General features: G+C 35.9%; 1 protein-coding gene across 5 annotated transcripts in view; it reads right to left on the reverse strand.

The window, feature by feature from the left end:
• VPS8 (VPS8 subunit of CORVET complex) overlaps window positions 1-25,874 on the reverse strand; it is a 200,688-nt gene that overhangs the window by 46,533 nt on the left and 128,281 nt on the right. For all 5 annotated transcript variants that reach the window (XM_016200097.2, XM_016200096.2, XM_087818259.1 and 2 more), the window contains 6 exons: window positions 22,405-22,511; window positions 17,877-17,958; window positions 17,462-17,544; window positions 10,146-10,226; window positions 8,362-8,531; window positions 5,305-5,470 (listed from right to left, as the gene is read on the reverse strand). In XM_016200097.2, the coding sequence (XP_016055583.2) occupies window positions 5,305-5,470; window positions 8,362-8,531; window positions 10,146-10,226; window positions 17,462-17,544; window positions 17,877-17,958; window positions 22,405-22,511 (689 nt within the window). The remainder of the gene's footprint in view (window positions 1-5,304; window positions 5,471-8,361; window positions 8,532-10,145; window positions 10,227-17,461; window positions 17,545-17,876; window positions 17,959-22,404; window positions 22,512-25,874) is intronic.

Below are 25,874 nucleotides of genomic sequence, written 5' to 3' on the forward strand. Positions count from 1 at the left end.
GTCTCGGCTTGATTTCAGAGTCACTGGGACTATCACCCCCAGACACTGGCTAGGAACTTAACCAGGGCTCACAGGTTTTTCAAAGGAAATTAAGAGAGCAAAGTAGAATTTTGTGAAATAAAGCTTAATAAAAGCTATCATTTTCATTTCACTTTAAATTACTTTAAGTGAAAAATGTGAATGGCTGCCCTGGCCAGGTGACTCAGTTGGTTGCAGTGCTGTACCGTGCACCAAAAGGTTGCAGGTTCAATTCCCGGTCAGGGCACATACTTAGGTTTCAGGTTAGATCCCTGGTAAGGGTGCATGCGTACGGGAGGCAACTGATTAATGTTTCTCTCTCTCTTTCTTCCCCTTCCTCTCTCTCACACAATGGTAACAAATTTTAATTAGCACAGCCAATATGGTATGGATGTATTTTAAAAACCAAATTTACCCTGTTTCAATAAATAGAATGCTAAAAATGGAACAGGCCAGAGGCAGGAAAAGGGGGGGTAAAGATGGCCCTACAAACTTGAGTTCAAATATTGGTCCTCCCTCTCTGAGCTACATACAGTTCCTCCCACTGTAAAATAGGGATTATATGACCTTCAAAAGTTGTGAATATTAGCATAAACACATTTCAAGCATATATTTGGTAAATTTCATTTCCTCTTTCCTTCTCGTATTACCAACCTACTAGGTCTTTTTACAATATCTTAGTAAGAAAAACAAGCGAGATAGCCAACTAGAGGAAAATTTAAGAAATCCCAAATAGGTCTTATTCTAGCTTGCTTCATTATTAGGAGGCATCAGACAGATATTTTCAAGAGGATCTAATCAGTAATCTTATTGGAGTTTCCTAAAGAATAAAAAGGTTGAATCATCTCTCCTACCCTGGAGAATGGGCTGGCCTCAGAAATAAAGCTGCCTTTGACATGTAGATACAACTTCAAAATAATTTCCCTTTTCTAGATTTTCTGAGAGAAGGCAGGAGAAAAGGCAATGAAATAGATTATAATGAAATAGACAATGAAGTAGTCTTTCTTCACTGTATGAGGTATGGGGATGTGGGAACAGAGCAACCAATGTAGTACAAATGACTTCAAAATTTAACACCAATTCATAAAAAAATTCTCAGCAAAACATGGAATAAAAGGGAACTTCCTAAACATGATATAAAGGTTACACACAAAAAACCTACAGTTAACATTATACTTAGTGATAAAAAATTTGAACACTTTCCCCAGATAAGAAACAAGGCAAGGATGTCTATTCTTGCCATTCCTATTCAACATTGTACTAGAGGCCAGTGCAAGAATGGAAGAAGAAGAAATAAAAGGCATAAGATTGGAAAAGTAGAAATAAGAGTCATTACTTGCATATGTAAAAAATACCAAAGAATTACAAAAAGTACTAGTACTAATAAGTAAACTTTGTAAGGCACTTGTTATTGAATACAAGGTCAATATACAAAAATATATTGCATTTCTATATTCCAGCAATGAACAATTCAAAATTGAAATATAAAACAGTAGTATATACAACAGCATCAAAGTCATTAAACACTGAGAAACAAATCTTATAAGACATATATAGATTTATATAACAAAAGTACAAAACACTGATTAAATAAATCAGAGAGCTAAATAAATTGGGAAATATGTTAATGAATTAGAAGACTCAATATTACTAAAATATCAACTCTCCCCAAAATGATCTATATATTCAATACAATTTTAATAAATCCCAGCATGATTTTTTTGTAGAAATTGACAAATCTCTGATTTTAAAATTTATATGGAAAACCAAAGGAAGTAGGATAGTCAAATGTCAGAAAGAAGAACAAAGTTAGAATATTCACACTACCTGATATCCAGATTTACTATAAAGCTACAGTACTGGAGAAAGGATAGCAGCATAGAGCAGTGGAATAGAACAGAAAGTCTAGAAACAGGCACACACATTCATAGTCAATTGATTTTTGACTAAGGTACAAGGGCAATTCGATGTGTATCCACATGCAAAAGAATGAACCACAATCCTTATCTTACACCCTATTAAAAATTAACTCCAAATGGATCAGTGGTTGTGAGGGGTTGAGGGTGTGAGGAGATGTTTACTACAAAGAGATATAGGGTCTTCTAAGGAGGAGTAATCACACTGCTCTTTATCTTGATTATAAAAGTAGTTGTCAAAACTAGCAGTAGATGAATTTTACTCTTCATAAATTATGTATATACATAATTACATATATAATATGTAATTGTATTTTTTAAGAAAGGGAAAAAAGTCTTTTAGCCTCTCAGGACTATCTAGGAAAAAAATCTAAATGGTAATATCTAGGCCAGAATATGCATGTAATCACAAGTTGTTTATGCATAGGATATAGCTGAAAGAGGAAAAAACTTGAAGTGCCCCAAGATGTAATGCCTTAAGTATCTGCATAAATAAAGGTTCCCATCTGCATCTGGTTTCAGCTTGGAAAGATAAAAATCACAGGACCTGTCTTTCCTTCCCTAAATATGAACAAGAAAGCTTTTTGGATGTACAGTTAACAAATTTTTCAATCTGGAAACCATATTAAACATCTTTACCTTTATGTCCTGCAGACATCTCTAACTCCAACAATGAACCCTCTTTTTTGATGTTTTTGCTCATCGTAAACACATCTCAAATGTGTACTCTTTTCTACATCCCAGTTTCTACCATTCTAGAACAAGTTACCACTCACTTCTCTCCTGTAAATTACTTCAATATTCTTGGTCTCCCTATATCCATTCTTGCTTCCCTTTCAGTTCTGCAGTGTTCTTTTAAAAATACTACTTGGGGGGAAAAAACCCACCTATTCTGATCAGATCATATCATTCCTTCCTCAAAACCCTTCAATATCTTCCCTATTTCTTTAGCACAAACATAAAAATAATTAATGTGGTCCCTGTTTATCGCATTAGCCGAATCTCATACCACACTCTTTCGCTCTCCAGATCTAATCACACTCAGTGTCTAGTTCCATGTTCTTTTCTGCTTCACAGTAGAAATGTGATATGTTTGTTCCACATATTGGTTCTCTCTGCCTGTAATACTCCTCCTTCTGCCTACGCTTGCACTTAAACTTGTCTAGTTTGCTTCTTTTTTTTCTTCAGGGGCAGCTAACACAGCATTTTGAGGAAGCCTTCCATGATCTTCTGTCTACGTTAGGTCTATTGGTTATCTGCTCTTATAGCATACTAATCTGTAAGTACTTGTGATATAATAAAAAAGTTGATTTTTGTCCCTGGTTCCTGTCATACAGTTCCTAAAACTGTTGGAATCTCCTGAGGAATAAGAGTGCCTTTTGTATGCTAATGAGATCATGGTATCTGCAGACCCCTACACAGCTTCAGAGTGACAGCTAGTCACCAGAAAGATCAAAGTTCTACCCTGTCCCATCCTTCACCACCCCACCACCTCCGGGGGGGGACTGAGTTAATCACCAATGGTCAGTGATTTACTCAATTATGACAACATAATGAAATCTCCATAAAAACCCCTAAATGAAGTTCAAAGAGCTTTTGAGCTGGTACACACACTGATGTACTAAGAAGGCGGTATGCTGGGAGAGGGTATAGACGTGCCCTTTTCCTTCCATACCTCACCCTATGCATTTCTTCCATTTGGCTATTTCTGAGTTGTATCCTTTATAATAAATAGGTAAATGTAAAGTATTTTTCTAAGTTCTGGGAGTCATTCTAATGAATTATTAAGCCTGAGCAGGAGGTAGGGTGTCACAGGGATCCCTGAGTTTGTCAAGTCAGACTGGAGTGTGGGTAACCTGGATACCCCCTTTGCGACTGGTGTCTGTAGTGAGGGCAGTCTAATGGCAATGAACTCTTAACCATGGGGAGTGTGATGCTAACATCTGGTAGTTAGTGACCAAATTGAATTGAATTGTTGGATACCCAGTCCAGAGAACTGACAGAATTGGTGTCAGGAAGAACTTGAGCACTTACTCAAAACTGGTTTATAATGTCACTGGTTATAAACTGCACAAGGGAAATGTCTTGTCTACTATTGTATCCCCAGCACCTAGCACAGTGTCTTGCACACTATTCCATATATACCGGGTGAATGTATAAATGAATGCCTACCACTGGAGTATAGAAATTCCGAGCTGTTATCTGGGAGAAACCAGGTCAGGGTTTTTTTCTTGGGTCTGCGTCTGATACAACACTGAAAACTGATGAAACAAAGATAAAAAACCAACAACAGGTCCAACTTTTCACTATGTGATGCTAAGGCTGACTACAGGGATAGGGTGGCATATGGGAAAGAGCAGGAAACAGGAAATGTGACCCCACTTCTCACTTTGAAAAGGAAGTAAACTGAGAACAGCACAGGGATCAAGTCACAGCCCTAGTAACTGCTCCTCCTCCACACTGAGCCCCTCATGTTGCCAAGTGCTGTTCTCCCAGAAAAGCTACTAAGCAGTAGGATTTGAACTCTGCTCCACTGCCTGCTTAAGAAGAAAAAAAAAAAGATGTAAAATGAATAAGACTGTATCTAGGCCATTAGACTCCAAAGGCAATGAAAATTCCTCACATGAACACCATTACATTAAGTTCTTGGAAGAAAGTTACCCAGTTGAGGAAACCATGCACAGAGCACCTGTGTATGTACGTTGTCCATTAGTCCTACTTAAAAGCAATAACTCACCCTAGCCGGTTTGGCTCAGTGGTTAGAGCATCGGCCTGTGAACTGAAGGGTCCCAGGTTCAATTCTGGCCAAGGGCACATACCTCGGTTGCAGGCTCGATTCCCGGCCCCGGGTCAGGGTGTGTGTGGAAGGCAACCGATGTGTCTCTCTCATATTGATGTTTCTCTCTTTCTCTCCCTTCCTCTCTCTCTGAAAAGTAATGGAAAAAATATCCTCTCGTGAGGATTAAAAAAGAAAAAGAATAAAGGTAAAAAGCGAAAAAAAAAAAAAAGTGGTAACTTTGCAAGCTTGAGCACATAGGTAGATACTCTTGAGCACTGTAGCATTTGTACTTGTTGACCTCTTACTTTGTCAAAGGATCTTAAGCAGGCTGATGGGTGTAATCTCTCTGTTCAACTAGATCTTAAGATTTTTAAGGACAGAAAATGGCTTCTGTTGCTCTCAAATCTGTTTTTCAGTGCTGGACAAAGAGGAGAAGCTCTTTTCTTCTAAATAGGACTGAATAGATGTTATGCACTAGATACTCATCAGGGAAATTTGTTGAAGCCTATAGGACCTGAAAAAATGAGGCCAGGACTACATGACATTTGTAAGAAAGGAACATCCCCATTTTGCCATGAAAACAAGTCTTACCTGAGATGGAGTTATCCTTCCCTTTGTGACTTCCGATGAATTTTCACTTAATTTTCCTACTTTGTTACTTGAGCTGCATTTGTAGCATGTCCATCTTGTTTGCCCCTCAATTTCTATGGTGCACTCTTTGTTTTGCAGACAGAATGAGTGATACAAATGGCCACAGCTGCAAAATGAAGGCAACCAATTTATACTTTTCATTATCATAAAACTCATAAACATAGGCTATGTTGGAGTGTTTGTAAGTGATAAAGATTTCTGACATGCTGAAATGCACTGATGGTTGTATAGGTTAAGAAACAAGACAGGGAATAAACTTGTTGCTGTCCTCTCTTTTTGAAATCCAGACTCACATATTTGTATACTTAAGCTGTTAGTAAGAAAAGAATCACAGTTCTCTGACTACAAACCACCTGGGGGATGAGTTAAACTTCTGTTCATTTATCAAACTATGAAATACTTTTAGATAGTTTGAAAAAAAAGTCGATTGGGGAAAATCATAATTGTATAAGTAGCTTGATAATAGCATAAGTGATCTGCCTTATCAAATTCAAGGTAAAAGTTGTGATTTGATTAAGCATTAACAAAAATGTCAGTGCCACAGTAAATTCTTACATGATTCCTATGAAGAAATTCCCTATTGATTACATTAAGGTCACAAATGAGCCTCCGATATAATGTTGAGTGTAACTCTGTGATCATCACTGATTCCCCTTCATTTCTCCAACCTGAATGCTGGACAGCCTCAGAAGTCAATCCTTTTCTCTTCTGTAGTCTTCACAGTCTTTCTCTTTCTCTGTATAACCTCTCTCTTCTATAGCCTTCCTCCTCTATTTTCTTTTCTATAGCTACCCTTGCTCCTTTAGTGATTCCTTCCAGTTCCATAGCTTTCAGATACCACCTACATGCTGATGAATGCTCCATTCATACCTTCAGCCCAGGCTTCTTCCCTAAGTCCCACACATGTCTCCTCAAGAATTCTACTTTGGATGTTAGTGGACTTAATTTTAACATGTCCAAAGCTCTTGATTTTCACTCTACTCTACGTTCTCATCTAACCTTCCACATCTCAATAAATGGCAACTATCTTCTTCTAGTTTCTCAGACCAAAAACTTTGGAGTCATCCTTGACCATTCTCTTTCTCTCACACTTCACATCCAATCTAGAAACAAATCTCAGCTCTACCTCCAGAACATATCCAAATCCTACCACATTTTACTTCATCATTACTACCCTGGGCTATCTCTCAACTCGATTACTGCAGTATCCTAACTGGTCATTCTACTTTCACTCCTGCCTTTTTATAGTCCATTCTCGACACAAAGTCATCCTTAAGACATAGGTCACATAATGTCAATCCTATTTTCAAAACCACCCAATGGCTTCTCATCTCTGAATAAAATTTTAATTCTTCATAATGACGCAGTTCCTACATGATTTGGCCTCTGCTCTTCCTCTGAAGTCAACTTTTATCATTTTCCCTTTCCTTTACTCTGTTCAGACAGCACTAACTTATTCACACCCCTGCCTCCTGGCTTCTGCACTTGTTCATCCTCTGCCTGAAGCATTCCCCCCTGACATTGCATGGCTACTTCCTTCGGGTCTCTGATCAAATGTCACTAAAATAGTGATACTATCCTTAATGATTCTTTATAAGTTAGTAGCTCCAAACATTCTTGTTCCTTTATCCCATGTTTTATTTTATTTACAGTGATTATTAATTACATTTCTATTAATTTTTAAATTGTCTGTTCATAAGTCACCTTAACAATGAGGCTTTCCCTGACCACTCTATATAAAATATCTTTTCCCCCAAACACTCTGTATCTCACTTAACACGTCTGGGTTTTTTTCCATAGTAGTTACTACCTGGCATTTTACCTGTTTTTCTGCCCTTACCACTGGAATGTAAACTCCACGGGAGCAGATCCTTTGTTTCATTCATACTGCACCCTATCTCCTTAAAGCAGTACCTGGCATACAGTAGGTGCTCATCAGATATTTGTTGAATGAATGGGCTCTGTGTGATAAGAATTACTTCCCTTTCCTACCACCAAATCTACCAATCTTCCTATATCTACAATAATAGTAACTAACATTTATATAGTGCTTACTATATATCACCATGACACAAATGTCTTATGTGAATTATCTCATTTCATCTTCACAAAACCTTAGGAAGTAGTACTATTATTATCTCAATTTACAGATGAGAAAACTAAGATGTAAAGAGATTAAATTACTTGTCAAAGTCTCTCAGCTAGTAAGTAGAAAGTTAGTATTTGAACTCAAGAAGTTTGGCTACAGTTTATCTTATATTGCCTCTATCCATATATGCCAGGTGAGCTGCCTTTGCTCCTGAGATCAAATCTATCATTTTTATACTAGATTTTTTCTCTTTGCACTGTGGTTTTAAATATCATTTATATGCTGTCAGTCTCTAAATTTGTATTTCCAGAACATGTCTCCAGGTTTCTAACTAGAAAAACTGTCTACCTGACATCCCTACTTGGGTGCCTACCAGTCATCTCAAACCTAACACCTCCCATACAAAACTCTTGATTTCTCCAGTTCCTCACACCTGTTCTTTCTCACCTTAGATAATGGTACCCTGTTCATCCAGTTGCTCAGGCAACTCACACTTACATATCTAATACATCAAGTTAGCTCTACCCTTAAAATATATTCTGAACCTTCACGCCTACCTCTCTCATTCTACTCAAATGTCATGTCCTTAGAGATGTTTTTCCTCATTACGGTGTCTTAAAATAACACTCTCACCCTGAACATGTCATCCTTCCATCCCCTTACCTGTGCTTTATTTTTCCTCATAGCTCTTATTACTCTGTATTTATTTATTGTCTGACCACCCTACCACCCATTTCTCCCAACTCCTATGCAAAATGTAAGGTCTATAAGAGCAGGAACGTTGTCTTGTTTTGTTCACTGCTAGAATGACTGACTGGGGCTGTGTATACACATGTATTCCTGCCTGGAAATACTGTACGTGTACACACACACACCCCATACATGTAACATTTCCTTCTCTCTCTTACCTAAAGACGATAATTTCATCATCCATTTCTTGGCGTCTCTTATACTGCTGCAAACATATAGAGCAGTAGTCCTGCTTGGGATTCAGTCCTCTGGTGACAGAAGCTCTCAGGTTACACAGTGACCAGTGGAGATCTTGGTTTAGAAGGCTAGTAGTTGTTTCCAGCAGGGTCTAGAAAAGACCAAAACCAAAACAAACAAACCAATAAAAAAGGTTTATAAAACGAAACAAAGGGGATGAATAGAAAATATCAGTTAAGTTTTCAACCACAAACAACCGAAATTAAAATAAACTATAAAGGCATAAAATTAAACAAACATCAAAAAACTCCAAATTAAGTGGTTAACTTTAATGTGCAGTTAATGACAAGTTCAGACATTAAGAGTCTCAAAATAATTATTAAAAGGCTGTTACTAGTTTCTACTGAGAAATGTGTGCTTGGCCATTCTGTGGCTTAATTCAGTACTGATGGCTTTAGAATGACTAGATAAGCCCAAATCAATTTATTTCTTACATGTATAAAATAAGTTCTCTCTAAATGGCTTGAAGTGTTGTAACAAATAATGAAAATATCCCTGATTTTTTTTGTTTAAATAGAAACTGCATCCATGGCAATATTTCAAATAACCTTTCACTGGAAAAGCTAATGGCCATTATTCAGTTTTCACCTCCCTTGGGCAGAGAGATTATATTTTCCTGATCAGCACTTACAGGTCAACTGAATCTTCTCAAGACTGTGACATCTGTCATTGAGTCACATGAAGACATTTTCACAGCAATCACATTCAGTCATTTTTAAGGTCCTATGTGCTTATAAAGCATTGTGCTCACACTACATCTAATTCTCAACATTCATATATATCATAGGATTTAGATGTATAGTTGTAAATTTACTGACCATCCTCCTTGCTACATAGCCCAGTCCTTTAACTTCATCTGTAATGCAGAATTTTTAGTTCTAATGGTCTAACCATTAGAACTAAATGTAATTCTTTCCAATCAACCCCATCTTTTCCTTCTCTTCCAAAGTTCACAAAAATGTTCTGCTTTGCACTCAGCTCTCCTTCTGCTGACAAGCACTCTGTGCCTGCAGGGGTGTCGGCTGCACTGGGCTATACTAAGCAGAACTGCAGTTCTTCCAACACCCTAAGGAAAGCTGTCACCCAAATGCTTCCTTTTCTTCTCTGATTATTAAAAAAGCACACAACATAATTACCATACCCAAGTGACACTTTTCCTAGGTGGCTTCACGAGTTACTTTGAAGTACATTAAGAAAAAAATCTGTTCCCCAAGCTGGCTCCTACTGAGAATTAAAGCTATAGGCAGTTTTGAGTTAAGGGAGAACTAATGATCATTTTTTGGTGAGTTGCAATTATCTACTTTAGGATGTTTAAAAGAAGAGTCTTTTAATTTTATTTGGTAATTTTCTATACTTATGCTGACCTTTCCTTTTCATAGGTTGTATCTTTGCATTCAATTGCTTTTCCAGAAAGTTTTTCACATTTCTGATTTTGAAAGATATTTGTTCCTCTGCCAATAAATCAAAACAATAAAATGAATCCAAATTTGATGCATTTCCAAACCCTAGAATATGTGTGTGTGTATAAAATATATATTAATTAATTAAGGTCAAGAGAAGTTTAAAAAAATTAAAAACCACACATTTTAATCTATTGCGCTTCCACTAAATAGATGGTAATTTTTAAAGAAAAAGTATAAGTGCAAAGAAAAAGAAATAGCTTCTTTCCACCTTAGGACAGGCTGAGAAATAGAAAATAGCTTACTTGTTCATAGTTAAAGGTATCCAACATTCCCAGAATAAGTCCCTGGATTTCTCCAAGTTTTCCTTTTCCATAAACTGGATCCTAATTAAAAAAAAGTTGCAAAAAATGATAATTCTGTTCTTGGTATTTTAAAATTACTTTAAAATATAAGTTATCTGAAAAAGCCAATTACTCTTAAGTATGTTTCTACAGTCACAAAATACTCTTCCATGAACCTTCCACTGGAAATGTACATCGGTTTCCCTGTGGTCATCACAGATATTTTGGAAAAATAAATAAAATCTAAACAATCTGAGCCCGTTGCATAACAATCTTCTTTGCAAGTCTAATTAAATTTCACTCTGGTTTTGTTTCTGCAAGAAGCTTCCTCTCCTCTTCCATATTAAAATCCACCTCTCCCTCTTTAAGCTCTTATTTATTTGCTACATCAAAAGCAATGTATTCACAAATACCCAGAATCTATCTTAACAACTCCTCCTGTGACCCACATTTGGCCACCTCTTAGCTCAAACCAACTAAATTGCTTCAGTTTAGGAGGCAAGGCTTCAGTTTAGATCAATTTATGGATCCAAGGAGCAGCTTTCAGTTTTTCAAAACTTTTTTCCAATAAACTCATTACTAATAAACACAGGTGTCCAGACACCCAATCTTCCCTCCAATGCTTTTCATATGAGGTTTGCTAAGTAACTTGCTTAGTATATCCAGTTTGGAAAACACTCAAGTGTTCAAAAATAAAACCAAAAAATGAAATCCAACTACTCAGAAATAAATACATTTGATATTTTAATGTATATTCTTTTAGTCTTGCTTCTGGGGAAGGAGAGAAAAGGAGAGAGAAAGGAATGTATTTCTTAGTGTACAAAATTTGAGTATTTCACATAATACTTTTATTTATTTATTTTTACTAAATAGTAATATTGTGAGCAGTTTCCCATGTTGTCAAATATTTCATAATAGCTACAGAGTATGAATTATATGAAAATACTATGTTATTCAACCATTCTCTGTCGTTGGACATTCAAGTTTCCCTCCCCACCACCCATGCCCAAATCCTTCCCACTAAATGCTAGTGGCTGCAAATTTTAGTCTGAATCGCCTTCTTTAGAGAAGATTTCTAGAAAGGGAATTTCTGACTCAAAGAGCATTTTTTATGGGTACTGATACAAATTGCCTAATTGCTCTTCCAAAATGTTGTATTATGCAATTTTATCTCCATCAACATATTTGTGTGCTTATTTTTCTGTACCTTGGCTATGCTGGGAATTATAATAAAATGTTTTGCTAATAAATGAGTATATCAAACCTATAACTTCACTCTAATATGAGGTTATGCATGGCATAAATGACTCTCCCATGCTAACAGGGGAATCCAACTACACAGTAATGATAAAAGTAGTTGCTATTTATTTAGTGGCTAGCATATGCAAGTACAGTGCTAAGTACTTACTATATGCCATCACTAAATCCCTTCTAGAACATTTATAAATGAAGAAATTCAGGCTCGGAGATTAAATGAAATTCTCTAAGATCACAAAATTATTAAGCATATAAATTGGGATTTGAATCTAGGTCCTTCAGAAACCATGCTTTTAATTATAATTAACAGATAGTACTAGTACTGGTCTCCCAACTGTGGATAAACTAATTAACTAGTGTTTGCTAGATAACATGGGTAACTGATATGGCTAACTAAATGATAAACCAACGTATGCTGGAAGATATGGGTAACATTTCTGGTTACTTCTTTGGGAGGAGGGGTTCTTAAAATTTTGGTGCAGTAACAGTAACTGTGAGTTCAGGTGCTCAGAAAGAACAAAGACAAAGCAGTAAAGCAGGAAAACTTAGAAGAAAGGTTCAGAAATGTGAGAAGAAACTTTATCTTCCTGCTCTTGCACAACGTAGTCTTAGGATTTGCCTCTTTTTCTGTTCTAGGCTCCGATGATGGATCTCGAAGACTGGGTAGCTGCAGTTTCTAAGATCCGTTTTCAGTATGTTAGTTGTCCTAGAGCAGCACAAGATGGTCTACCACAGGTTCCTGGTCCCTGATGCCAAGGGAGGTGGAAGGTTGAGAATAACTATACATTTGTATGCTAATGAACAAGTTTACGAGTTTGGGCTTGGACAGATCACTTTAGCTCAGCGGGGAAATTTGCTGTGTCACAGCTAGAGAGGTTGTATCAGTAAGCTAGAGAAACCTGTCAAACATGTGCAGACCATTTGTAAAAGGCAAAACTATAGCTATCCCGGACTAACTCTTCACCAGAAAAACAAGTCAGGCTATACACCCACCAGACAAAATTTTCTTTGCCTAAAAAATAGACCCATGTTAAAGATTCTGAACTTATGCTTTTGGTCAAGCTCTTAATAAATATATTTATTACTCAAAGTATCAATAGTTTAATACCCTATTATAAAAAACCTATTATAATATCTACTGTAATATGTATATCTAACACACTAATATAGTTCTAACATAGACAAGCTCTGCCATTTGTTTATGACAAGGGTGGTGTAGAGAATAAAGAGATCTTTAAAAGGTTAGATTCTAGCAGCAAGAAGAAATCTTTATAGGTCATGCCTATATTATATCAGTACATTTCACTTTAATATGCATAATTTAGAGGCAAAATCATGAAAATTACCTCATGCTGGGACAACATATAAATTACAGAATGCAAAAGAGAGCTCAAGGCTTAATGCACAGCATGTATACAATCCACTGGCTTTTCAAATTATTTTCCAAAGATGTCAGCTAGATCCTTCAGCAGTGAATAACTACTGAGGTTTCTCTTTAACTTTTCTGTAAACTATAAAAGAAGAGCAGACTTGGGTACTTTACATAAACTTGTTTTTTAAAGGCAGTTTAGAAAAAGATGTGATGACCATTTTTTCCCTATTGTTTTTAGTGGCTATTGTATCATGTATGTGTTTTAAAGTTAAAATTTATTCTAATCAAGCACTACTTTAAAATATGAGTAATATCCTCAGTAGGTTAGCATATAAATTATTTGTTTGCTTTAACTCCCTCAGTAAGACAGCCATAAATAGCTTGTCATAGCCAGGAATCACTTTTGCCAAAGTAAAGATCAATAAAAGCAAGCAGTGACAACAGAATGTATATAACAAAAATATAGTCCCTTAAAAAAAACTCACTAACTTTTCATCTAATGTTCATGAAAAAAATCTGTACAAGTCAGGTGCCAGGTATCAGTCTGAATAAACATTTAGCGGTTAAGAAGATCTTTGAGAACCTCTTATCATGTGAACATTTTTTCTGAAAAAAAACACAAACCCAACAACAACAAAAAACATATCTGAGCAATTGTGCATCTAAATAACTGTCACTCCCTATTCTCCCCAGGGCCCCTGATAAAGTGGATATGAAAAACATGGCTGGTATAAGGTACAGAAGGAAAGATCTAATATTAGGAGTTAGAATACCTAGGTTAATGTTCCAGCTGTGCCCATTTAATAATTAAGCCCACTAAGGCAAGTAATTTAATCTTGGGATACTGCTATTTCCCCAGCTTAATTTATATAGAGAACAAAGAAAATAAAGTGCATTATAAACTGCTGAGAACTATTCAAGGATATTAGGTGATTGAGCCAATACTTATTGAGTATATGCTATGTTCCAGGCACTGCTGAAACAGAAAATATTCTAGTGGAGCAGATTTAAAGTGAATTAAATACTGGGACTGATTAAAAAACATGAAAAAGAGGAAAATTAAAAACACACACCACCTAGTACATAGAAAACCCTGGTTGGAGCACTCAATAACTTAAATGCAATGGACCAGTTCCTTGAAAGACACAATCTATTAAAATTCACACAAAGAAAAGTAGATTTTAAAAAGAAATAGATAACCTGAATAAATCTGTATCTTTTAACGAAATTGCATCAAAAAATAATCACCTTCCAAAACAGAAGGCCCCAGACCTAGATGGTTATGCTAGTTTATTCTACCAAATACTTCAAGAAGAAATTATACAAATACTCTATAATGTGTTCCAAAAATAAAGCAGAGGAAACACTTCTTACTCGTTCTTTGAGGCCACTATTACTCTAATACCAAAAATAGACAACATAATCTCAATTGAAATGCCAGCAAGTTACTTTATGAATATAGACAAAATGATTCTAAAGTTTAGATGAAAAGACAAAAGACCCAAAATAGCCAACATAATATTAAAAAATGACAAAGTCAGAGGACACCACCTGACTTCAAAACGTACTATGAAAACAGTGTGGTATTGGTGAAAGACTAGACAAAGAGCAGTGAAAAAGAACAGAGCTCCCAGAAATAGACCCCCTTAAATATAGTTAACTGAGCAAAGGCAATTCAATGGAGAAAAGGATAGTATTTTCACCAAATGTGTTGGAATAACTGGACATCCACATGCAGAAAAATGACTGTAGACATTGACGTTACACTTTTCACAAAAATTAACTCAAAGTGGATCACAGACATAAAATGTAAAATGCAAAACTTCAGAAAATAACATGGGGAAAAAATCTAGGTGACCATGAATTTGGTGGAGTTTTAGATACAACACCAAATGCACAATCCATGAAAGAAGAAACTGGAAAAGTTGGGCTGCAAAAAAATTTTTAAATTTCTGCTTTGTGAAACATGGGTGAGAGAATGAAAAGACAAGCTGGGAGAAAATATTTCCAAACACATATCTGATAAAGAACTTGCATAAAAAATATACAAAGAACTCTTATAACTCAACAACAACAACAACAACTCAACTAAAAGGTGGGCAAAAGAACTAAACAGACACCTTACCAATGAAGATATACAGATGGCAAATGAGCACATGAAAAGATGCTCAATGCTATTTTCACTATGGTACTGCAAATTAAAACAACAATGAGACCACTAACCTATTAGGATGGTTAAAATCTAAAACACCAGATTTATTGTTTTATAGTCCGGATTATGGTCTATCTTGGTCAATGTTCCATATACTTTTGGCAATATATATTCAGAAACCCAACTCATTCTAACTTACTCAAAAGGTACTGGGGTGTTTCAAGGATCAAAGCAAAAGAATGCAGGTAACCCTTAAGAACTGCAATGAGGGACTCAAATGCCATCAGGATTTTCTCTCCATTGTCTCCTCTCCCAGTGTCTTGAGTCTGCTCCCTGTATCATCTCTCTTCTCCATGCATCCTGTCTATTCTCCTCTCTGTGTATCTGCTTCATTCTTCTCCTTCTCTCTGTAGATTAACTTTTTTTTTAAACTTGTTTAGTCCATATGATGGAAAAATAGTCACTGTTAGCTCCTGAACATTGTACTTTATATATTCCAGAGACCTGAAGAGAAACTTGTCTTTCTCAAGTTTAATTCTAAAATTTCCAGGAAAGGACACACACTGGCGCTGCTTAGGCCAGTTATCCGCCCTTTGTCCATCAAATGGAGCCAGGGGCAGGGTCACACCTTCACGTGGCTGTTCCTGTTGTAATCTCGTGGACTGAAAGTGGAGGGATGTAAAAGTGGCAACTACCCTACATGCATCAGAGCACATAATCCTTGAAGGTGTACACTATTACTTGATTATAGCCCTATGAATAGTTATAACAGAACATTTTCTCTCTGTTTTATAAGAGCCCTTTTAGGACAAGAACTGTGCCTTTCATCCACATAGGTAATGACTAAACAGGGTAGCATATAATTAATAAACTAACTAATAATAAACTCTTCAAAACACCAGGGAATGAAACAAATAAAAAAACTTACATAATATAATGGGAAAGAGCATGAATTAGGAGGTAAGAGACTATACTTGAGTTTCATCCTTCCTCAACAGAAATTTTTATAGTAGCCCTACCTACTTCAAGAGACTGTGAGCTTTAAATGAGATATCTATGAAAGCACCCTGAAAAAAAAAAAAATCTGTGTACAAATATAAGGTAGCATTATTATTACAGTAACCACAATGTGCAAATAAAGAATTTATGAACTAGCATACCCTCCTGATTAGTGAGAGTTAACAACCACTGAAGGTAGAAAATATAATTACAATGAATGCCAGTAATACTCAAACTGAAGATTTTCAAATATCAAAAGCCTTCAAAAATATAAATTTTAAAATATAGAATTAAAAAACATGCTTTTGCAAAGGAAAATTTGATTTTTATTTATTATAATTTATGTATCAGAAAGTATGGTTAAAGCTCAACATAAAGCAAAGTGCATACACTGAAAAAGAAGCCACTTTTGGCTTTAGGATTTCACTTTTTTCTCATCTACTTGGTAAACTAAAGTAGTCCTGCTTTATGGAGATAATACTTTATATGTGATTAAAAACCTTATAACTAATGCATTTTAAAATAGCTATAAGAAAAGTAGTCTATATCAAAGAATTATCCAACACACGACAAGGATCAAATGAGATAATACGTGTCAGGAGACATTCTAAATGATAAGGTACTATATGATGAGAGACTCTGGAATGCAGCAGTCTTTATCAGCAAAGGCCCAGATGCTTAATACCAGATAGAAAGAAGAGCTTGGAAAGTCTTAAAAGAGAACTGATAGGGACTTTCTTGATTGGATAAAAATCATTTGAAAATTATACAGAGCAATGGCATGATATCGTTTGATTTTTTTTTCTTTGTATGTGTGTGTCTATACTGCATGAAGTGAACAAAGACATAATGGACTCTAAGGTTAATTCTTACTCTTTCCCTATGAATGTTCACATATTTTTCTACAAATATATCTTAATGTATTTTTAGTGTTCTTCTTTAGATGAAGTTGGAAACATTCAGCCTTTTTGTTAAAGACAACAGGCTGGAATGTTTCCTACAAAAGCTTTGGACACAAAACCAGCTAGAATCTAGAGTAGGGGATGAGTTTTGGATATAAAGAAAGTTTTAGGATGAGTTATAAAACATAAGTAACAACCAATGATTAAGAAATGCCTATATAAATAAATAAATAAGTAAATAAAGCCTATATTAACATAATTCCTAGGCTATCTTTTTTGACGTAAAAAGGATAAGAAGCTGGAAATAATGGTAATTCTCTTCTGTTAGCACACGTTGTATATCTAAATGCCAAGGTAACTGAACATCTGAAGGTTGCATGCCCTAACTGAAGCTTGCAAGTGTGTGCCAAGCAAACCCGGAGCACTAGGAAGAGTCAAGATGAGTCATAAGTCATATATTTAGCTCATGCCAAAAATTAATTGCAACATGCTAGAGACACATTTAAACATTAGCCCAATTTACTGTTATTTATATATAGCTAAATATCAGTTGAACTTGAACAGTGAATCCCCCCCCCCCCCCCTTTTAACTCACCTGTAAGATTCTTTGCAAGATTGATGGAAGGGCAATAAATGCTGCCATGCTGTTTAGAACTTGCATGGTCAAAGATTTCAAAGCTGTTGTAATAAAATGTTGATATTAAGGTTAGTTTAAACTAAGAGCTTTTGGTTTTTCCTACACACCAGTGGAAAACAGATTTTTATAGCTGCCTAGAAATAGCTAACCAAGGCCAGTTTGATATTTTAGAGTTTAACTACTGCAAAGCTACTAATATTCAAGATAAATGATGTAACTGGTGCCATGGAAAGTACTGAATCTGAAAGATGAAATCAACACTACAATATAATTTCATTAAGCTATAATAATATGATACTGGGAAAAGTTTCACAATGTTAATTTTTAGCTGATAAAAATTGGGTGGTGGTATAGATGGCTCTGATGAACTTACCTTCGGAGTGCAGGTGAGGTGTAGCTGAACTGGACAGCTTCTGAGGGGCCATCATTGCCTCCAATAACGGAAACCAGAGTGCCTATAACGTCAGAGTAAACCAAAGGAAAACAAAAGTGCTGTGTTATTTTTAAGAATAAGTAACATCAGTATAGTGTTTTACATGTTGAAATGTACTTCTCACATACTTTTGTTGGTAAAAATTAGAAAAAGAAAAGATGGAACACTTGACTGGGAAAAGAAAAGACAATAAAAAGCAGGGACACAAAACAGATATCTTTACCATGCATCCTGGGAAAACAAGGAAGCTGAAGTTAAGTAAGTTTATACCTCAGAACTGCAATCTTTGGTGTCTCAGGAGAGGGTAGGTTTAAAGGGGCCGGGGCAGAGCCTCCTGCTAGGTTATTAAATACTATGGCATAAATGCATCACTCACAAAGTCTAAATAGCCCTCTGTACCACAGAAGGGAACAGAGACACCACCCCCCCAGCCACCCTTCCCCCATTTCTCTTTGGCTATGTCAAGCAAGGTAAATGAAGCATTATATAATACATAAGTAACAACCAATGATTTTTTCCTATATGAAGCATTATTTTGTATTTCCTTAGTCATCACAGACCAAGAAATGGAAGTTAACATTATTTTAATTAACATTTCCAACCACATCATGAGATAAGTTAATAGATCTATCATTTATTTATTCCTATTATATTGGGCACTGTATTAAATGCTCTACATAGATTTTCTCACTTCAGTCTCATAATAACCTTATACAGTGAACATTATCTTCACTTGAGATAAGAAAATGAAGCTTAGAAAACAAAATGTAAGTAACTTGCCAAAGATTACACTGCCAGTAAATTGGTAGTATGACTCCAAATTCTGTGCTCTTCTTAAGCCTTAAGAAATATCTTTATCATCAGAAATCAAATTAATACATTTTAAAAATTTCAAACATGTTTTTTAGTTGGATAGTGATTTACAAAGGCCTTCACCCAGTATCTAGGAGGAACCTATTCCTATAAACATCCACACAGCAGAGAAGGACAAGAGTGGTTATCTACAGAAGAGGGCATGTTCTGTACCCCATCTGACACTGTAGAGCTTGTGTGACAATGGAGATATGGGAGCCTGTTAAGGGTCCAGTGACTTTCCTACTGGGTGACCTCCCACTAAGGAACTCTGCTAGGAAGCCCTTATCTGCCCCCATTTGAGGTTCTCCAAGGCGAGGGTTTTATAATGCCGACTTTTTACATATTTCTTCAAGTTCTTAAGATACTGGCTTTAACTCTGTTACATACTAGCAATTCTATATTTTATTGAAATTTTAATTTATTTTATTCAGTATTCATGAACTTTAATCTTGTATTTTATTCTTTTTCCTTTTTTTTAAATTGAGGTAACACTGGTTAATAACACTATATAAATTTCAGGTGTACAACACTATAATTTGATATCTGGATACTCTATTGTGTGCTCACCATCAAAAGTCTAGTTTCCATCTGTCACCATATATTTCACCCCATTTACCCATTTTGCCTTCCCTTTGGTAACCTCCAATCTGTTGTCTATATCTATGGGTCTGTTTTCTTTTGTGTGCTTGTTTGTTACTTTTTACTTAGCTCACCTTTACATTGCCCATTTTAACTTGTTTTTACAACTGCATCATTTATTTCTGTGTATTTTATGGTCTTTTAATTGTATATGGCATACCTAATAACATAACCCCTGTTATATAATACACAGCTTTCTTTTCAGGGAATTATATGTATAACAAAGCCATATTCTTTGTTATATCTAAACAGCGGCACTGGGGTAGCAGCATAAATAGACAGACATACAAAGACAGGACAGGTAGAAAATCTACTTGGGAAGTGACTGTCAACCCAACTTCCTGTGGTCAAACTTTAAAAAAATACTCCATAATATTAAATTTCCTGAAGAAACTTTTAGAAAGAGATATTATAGATAGTTCACTATCAAGCTTTTATAGTTAGTTTAGGGTCTGTGGCAATAGCTCTTGTTCTCACTCTCTCCAAAACAATGAGAGAGAATCAAGGCAAAGCAACTATTAAAATCTCCCTAACTTAAAGTTTGGTATTATAAAAGCAGTCTAGCAATTTCACAAAAATGTTATTTATATAAAACCAACATTTAAGTATTTTTGTTATTATGAAGCAGAAACCAGTTGTTGGAAATGGGTGGGTAGAGAATGATGTGAGGTATATGTGTGTCTAAGAAAGGGAGAGACAGATAGATTTCCCTTATAGACAGACTTCTCTTATATACAGCCAGAAAATGGTGTAACTATAATCTTAGAAAAGTGAAAATTTCAAAGAATAGAAAGAAGTCTAACATCTGTTTATCAAACAAATTCCATCTCACTTTTTGACAAAAAAATTAAATTAAATTAAAAAAATATATATATTTATATATATTTCCTTTTTGCCACATCAAAGGAAACCTTGATCCTGTATCTGATTAAGAAATACAGAGTTCGAATAAAATTGGAATAATCCCTAGAGTTCTGGAGGCACAGATTTTTATACCTAATTCTACCATTAATAAATGAGAATCTGGACATATTTCAGTTTGTGTGAACCTGAACAGCTCTAATTATAAAACACAATTGTCATTTTTTCCTTAAAATTTCCATGAGAAGAAGAAGAGTATCAAATAGGTATTAAAAAGGAGATGGAAGGGTTGAAAAATAAAAATGGCTTAGTATCGAATATGTATAAACACAGCTATAACAATTTTACTCTTTTGTGGTTTTCTATCAAAATATAACCATGTCCAAATATAGCCAGCTAACCACAAGATAAATGAAAAAAACAAAACAAAACAAAAACTTAAGATGGAAAGATCATGGTAAAAGGGCTGGTGTAAAGCCTGTTATCCATTTGAATAAAGATTAAACAACCATGGGAATTATGGATTCAGAAAAGAATGTATTATTAACCTTAATAAGATAAAATAGCATAACTAATTAAAGTTAAAATGGTTGGAGAAGAGAGGTTAGAGGAAGTATGAGTTCATGCAAATTTCCTTACTGGCTTGGAATCATAGATACTATAAAAACTGAAATGTAATAATAATCCCAATCTATTATAGTTCAGATTTTTTAAGCTTGAGTGTGATTTATTAATAGCTAGTATGGGGAAGAAGTATTTGAAATTCAGCAATTTCTCAGTTTTACATAACCTTCCAAAATGAGATTGAATTCTACATTTATTTTAAAAGTAAGCATTATTTGATCCAATTTTTCTAAAATTATGTTAACCTAGGCAGATGAAAAACATCTAGAGTAGTTTTCACCAAATGATAATGATGGTTATTTCTGGGTGACAGAATGGACACAAGGTAATTTTTAAAAACATCCTTCTGTATAACTTTCTGTATTGCAGGATTTCTTTGAAATGATGGGTATGTATCTTTCACATACAAAAAAGTTGTTTAATAAAGAAAAACACATATTATGTAAAAATGCTTGTTATACACAATTCATATTCTAAATGGTTTTCAAAATATATAACCTTAAAAAATCCTTGACAAAACATAAAGGAGAAATTTACCCATCTCATAAGAACAGAAAATGTACAAAGTTTATTATTTCCACTTTAACATGCATTGCTAACTTTACATGGAACATTTATCCTGCTTTCTGTTTCAGAAAACCAGGCAACGGGAAGAGGCCAGATGGTGTCAAGCCAGAAGCCACAGCCTGGAGGGGCAGGCACCAGACAGCTATGCCAGATCATGCCACCAATTTTACTTCTTAAAACTACTGCAGAATTTAGCTGTCAAGTCATATCTCGTCCCCTTAGTTTCTGCTCACTGCTGTAACTCCCACCTGCACCTCCCACCTGCACAGGGGCTCAACTATTCCTCCTTTGGTTTGTGCTCTCCCCTTTTGCAGTCTGGAATCTGTCATAGCAGTGTTTCCACCCTGGACTGCACAGTGGAATCATGTGGGAAGCTTCAAAACATAGTGATAACTGGGTCAGAGCCACAGAGACTTTAGTTTAATTGATCTGGGTGCAATCTGAGTGCTGGGATTTTTCAGAGCTCCCCAGGTGACTCTAAGGTGCAGCCAAGGTTGAGAACTACTGTCATAACCTTCTCTGACCTTTTCCAGTGTTCTCTGTATCCCTGAGGGTTTTCCTCTGGTTCTTCATGCTCACTTTCATCCATGGGGAATAGAAGAGATGATAAATGATGACACATCCACAATACCATTACACGAAATACACAAAATCCCAGTCCAAAGAGAACAAGGACATCTAGTATTCACACATTTAAGTTTTGCAGCACAGCCAAATCTAAGAATATAAAGCCTTTTGTGAGAACAAAGAGGACAGGCACTCCTCATAATAACTTTGAGAGTCTTATACTCCTAGGAGCACTAAACAGTGATTAAAATCAGTTGAATTGAACTCAGGTAGCTGAAAGGGCAATAGAAATAGAATTAATTCCTAGTTTCAGACCAGAACAGACATTTAAATGCTTAAGTAGTCATTCTTCTACCTCTCTTTGCTGCTGGTTCAAATTATGTGAATTTCTCTGGCAAAGGGCAATTGTCTCTACCATGGTATCTTCAACATCCTTCAATGAGGGATCATCCTCTTTGGTATCTAGATTCAGAAAAAATTGTTAACATCACTTAAGAATAGATTAATGATAATCTCAAAGCTCCTGTAAAAATTTTTTTCTCTGTATATCCTTAGTTTTTCTATTATATAATCCTCTATGACAACTGATCCTGAGATTTAGCAGATAAAAAAAACCCAGATGATTCTGTGCAACAGTTTTCCATATCATTGTTTGACATTCATAGGACATGTAAAACTCATCAAACTTAGCATTTTAATAGGTTTTAGCTCTGGAAAATCCCCAATCATTTGTCTATAGATTAGAGAAATTTTCTTCCACCTTTCCTGCTCTATCAATTCTTCCTCTATATCTTAAATGTGGGTATTCCTCCAAGATACTATTTTAGGCCCTTTCTTTCTCATTTTTCAGTAATTTCAACCACTCTTGTGGCTGTAACTCACATTCTTGCTAATAACTTTCAAATATACAATTCCAACCCTATTCCTTTCATAATCTGCAGGTTGAGTTTTCAACATAAAGACATCTATCTCTGCACTGATGTCCTGCAATTACCTTGAACTTTATATGTGCAAAACCGAAGCCATTTTTCTCCATTTAAGTCTGCTCTTACCCCTACATTTCCAAACTAAGTTAATGGAACCATCATCTTTAAGCCAACCAGTTTATAAATCTTCCATCATCTTTGGTGCTTCCCTCTTGTTTATCCATTCAAATAAATTTCCAATTTTGTGAATTCTACTTCCATACTCTCATATGCCCACTACTTTTACCCTGGCAGAGCTCTTCATAACCTCATTTGCACTCTTGTAACAGTGCAATTTTTAACTTCTAAATCTTGCCTCCCTCATTCCCTTTTATACTGTCACTAAAGTTTTCTTAAGCACAAATACAAACACTGTAAAAAACCCATCCACAAAAACCATCAAAGACTTCTAATTTTAAAAATAGAAAGTAAACCTACGACTCTAAGTAAACATAGTAAACACTCTGATTCATCTCACATTCTGTGCTCTTACATGGCCTGATTATCCTCACTCCCTGAGATTGCTGGCCAGGCACTTTTGTGTTCATGTTCTCCTCTCCTAGAAGGACCTTTCCTTGCTTTTTGCCTATCAAACTCCTATTCATCATTCCAATCTCAATTACTTCAAAGGTTACATCTTCCACAAGTTATCTTTGATTCATCAGTTATAAACAACTTTTTAATTTTCCACAATCCTTTGCCACTCTTATTGTACCTCTTTTATAATACTTGATTCTACCTGCACTAGACATTTTTATTTACATATCTGTCTCCTTTACAAGATTCTAGTTCTTTGGGTGAGGACTGTGTTTTAGCTATCTGTGTATAACCCATAAGAACTAGCAGAATGTATTGCAATTAGCAAATCCTCCAAAATTCTTAAGCATACTGTCAAAATTGAATCTGAAAGTAAATGGTAAGCATGAGATACTACTGAGAAATTTATCTTCATGGGAATTCAAGGAACTGGCTTTTCTAGACATTTCACCTGCAAATTATTGTAGTGATTTGGGGAAATATTCTTCTTACTTTTCCCTCAGTCTTTCATGTAATCTCTGCAAAAATTATTCTCATAATACTAAACTGAAAAAGAAAAATGTCATAAATGCAACAAACCTAACGTAGTCACATTCACACATATGGACAAAATGAAAATAGTAATTAAATGTTTAGTAGGACTAAATATGGAAAAGTCAACCAAGTGTTTATTGAGGTTCCAAAAATAAATAATCTACAGAGAATTAGGGTACCAGGATTGACGGGAATGTGTGGGCCAAGGGATCCAAGAAATGTGTTGGTGCATTAAAGAGGCAGAACAATCTAAAAATCACTCATCAAGTAATTCTCTGAACTTTGGGAGGGCTATTTTGAAAATGTCAAGTAAGAAGAAAACAAATATTCCAATTTAAAAGTGGGCAAAAGACTTAATTAGGTATTCAGAGAAAATATACAAATGACCAACAAGCACATGGAAAAGATGCTCAACATCAGTAATCACTAGAGAATTGCTAATCAAAACCACAATGAGAAGAGGAAACAAGATGGTGGTGTAGGTAACAGCTGTACCTGCCGTCTTCCACAACCACATCAAAATTACAACTAAAATACAGAACAACCATCACTCAGAACCTCCTGAAATCTAGCTGAACAGAAGCCCTACAACCAGGGACCTGAAAAAGCATCGAGACCAAGAGCAGTGTGCCCCATACAGCTTGATAAGTGGCCCCAGGCCTGGCACTAGTGGCAGCCTGCATTGGCTCATAGCTTGGCCTCTACTGGACAACACCAAGCCCAGCACAAGTAGCAGCCAACTACGGTTTGCTGTGTAGCTCATTCTGGGTGACCTTGGGCAAGGCACTGGCAGAGGCTGACTTTGCACCTCCCTGGAGGCCCCAGAGACAGTGCACCTGGTGGTCAGACTCGACCACGTTGATTACAACCCTACCACATCCACGAGTGACACACTCAAGGGGTGCACCTGGTGAACACCAAAGCTCCACTGAAGTAAATCCTGCTCCAGAGGTGTGTCTCCAGCACAGCAGCTCTTTGGCTATAGTTGCAGCTGTCCTCACAGCTGATTGGCCGGAGGGTCCATTCCTCCCAGCGAAGCCAATAGCAACCAAGGCTCAACTACAATAGGACAGTGCACACAGTCCACACAGGGGAGCACCTAGAAGGCCCAGCTCAGGTGACTGGGGAGGCTGAGCCACTGGATTCTACAGGGCACCTACTACACAAAGCCACTCTACAAATTCCAACTCTACCTAAACATAGAAACATAGCAACTCTACCTAAACATAGAAACAAACACCTGGAAGCAGCCAAAATGTGGAGGCAAAGAAACATATCACAAGGAAAGAACAGGAAAAATCTCTAGAAAAGGAACTAAATGAAATAGATCCAAGCAAGCTAACAGATGCAGAGTTCAGAATTTTGTTTATAAGGATGCTCAACCATATTAGTAAGAGTATGACAAAAATAACGGAGAAAATTGATGACATAATAAAGTATCAATTTGAAATGAAAGCTACATAAACTGAAATGAAGAATAATTTACAGGGAATCAACAGTAAAGTACAGTAGAGTAGAGGATGCTGAGAATCAAATCAGCAATTTGGAACATGAGGAAGCAAAAAACACCCAACCAGAAGAGCAAAAAGAAAAAAGAATCCAGAAATATGAAGATAGTATAAGGAGCCTCTGGGACAACTTCAAGAGGCCCAACATTCGTATTATTAGGTGCCAGAAGGAGAAGAAAGAGAGCAAGAAATTGAAAACCTATTTGAAAAAATAATGACAGAAAACTTCCCCTACCTGGGGAAAGAAATAGACTTACAAGTCCAGGAAGCACAGAGGGTCC

Source organism: Miniopterus natalensis, chromosome 6 (assembly GCF_054644295.1).
Source record: "Miniopterus natalensis isolate mMinNat1 chromosome 6, mMinNat1.hap1, whole genome shotgun sequence".
In the NCBI taxonomy this organism is placed as follows: Eukaryota; Metazoa; Chordata; class Mammalia; order Chiroptera; family Miniopteridae; genus Miniopterus; species Miniopterus natalensis.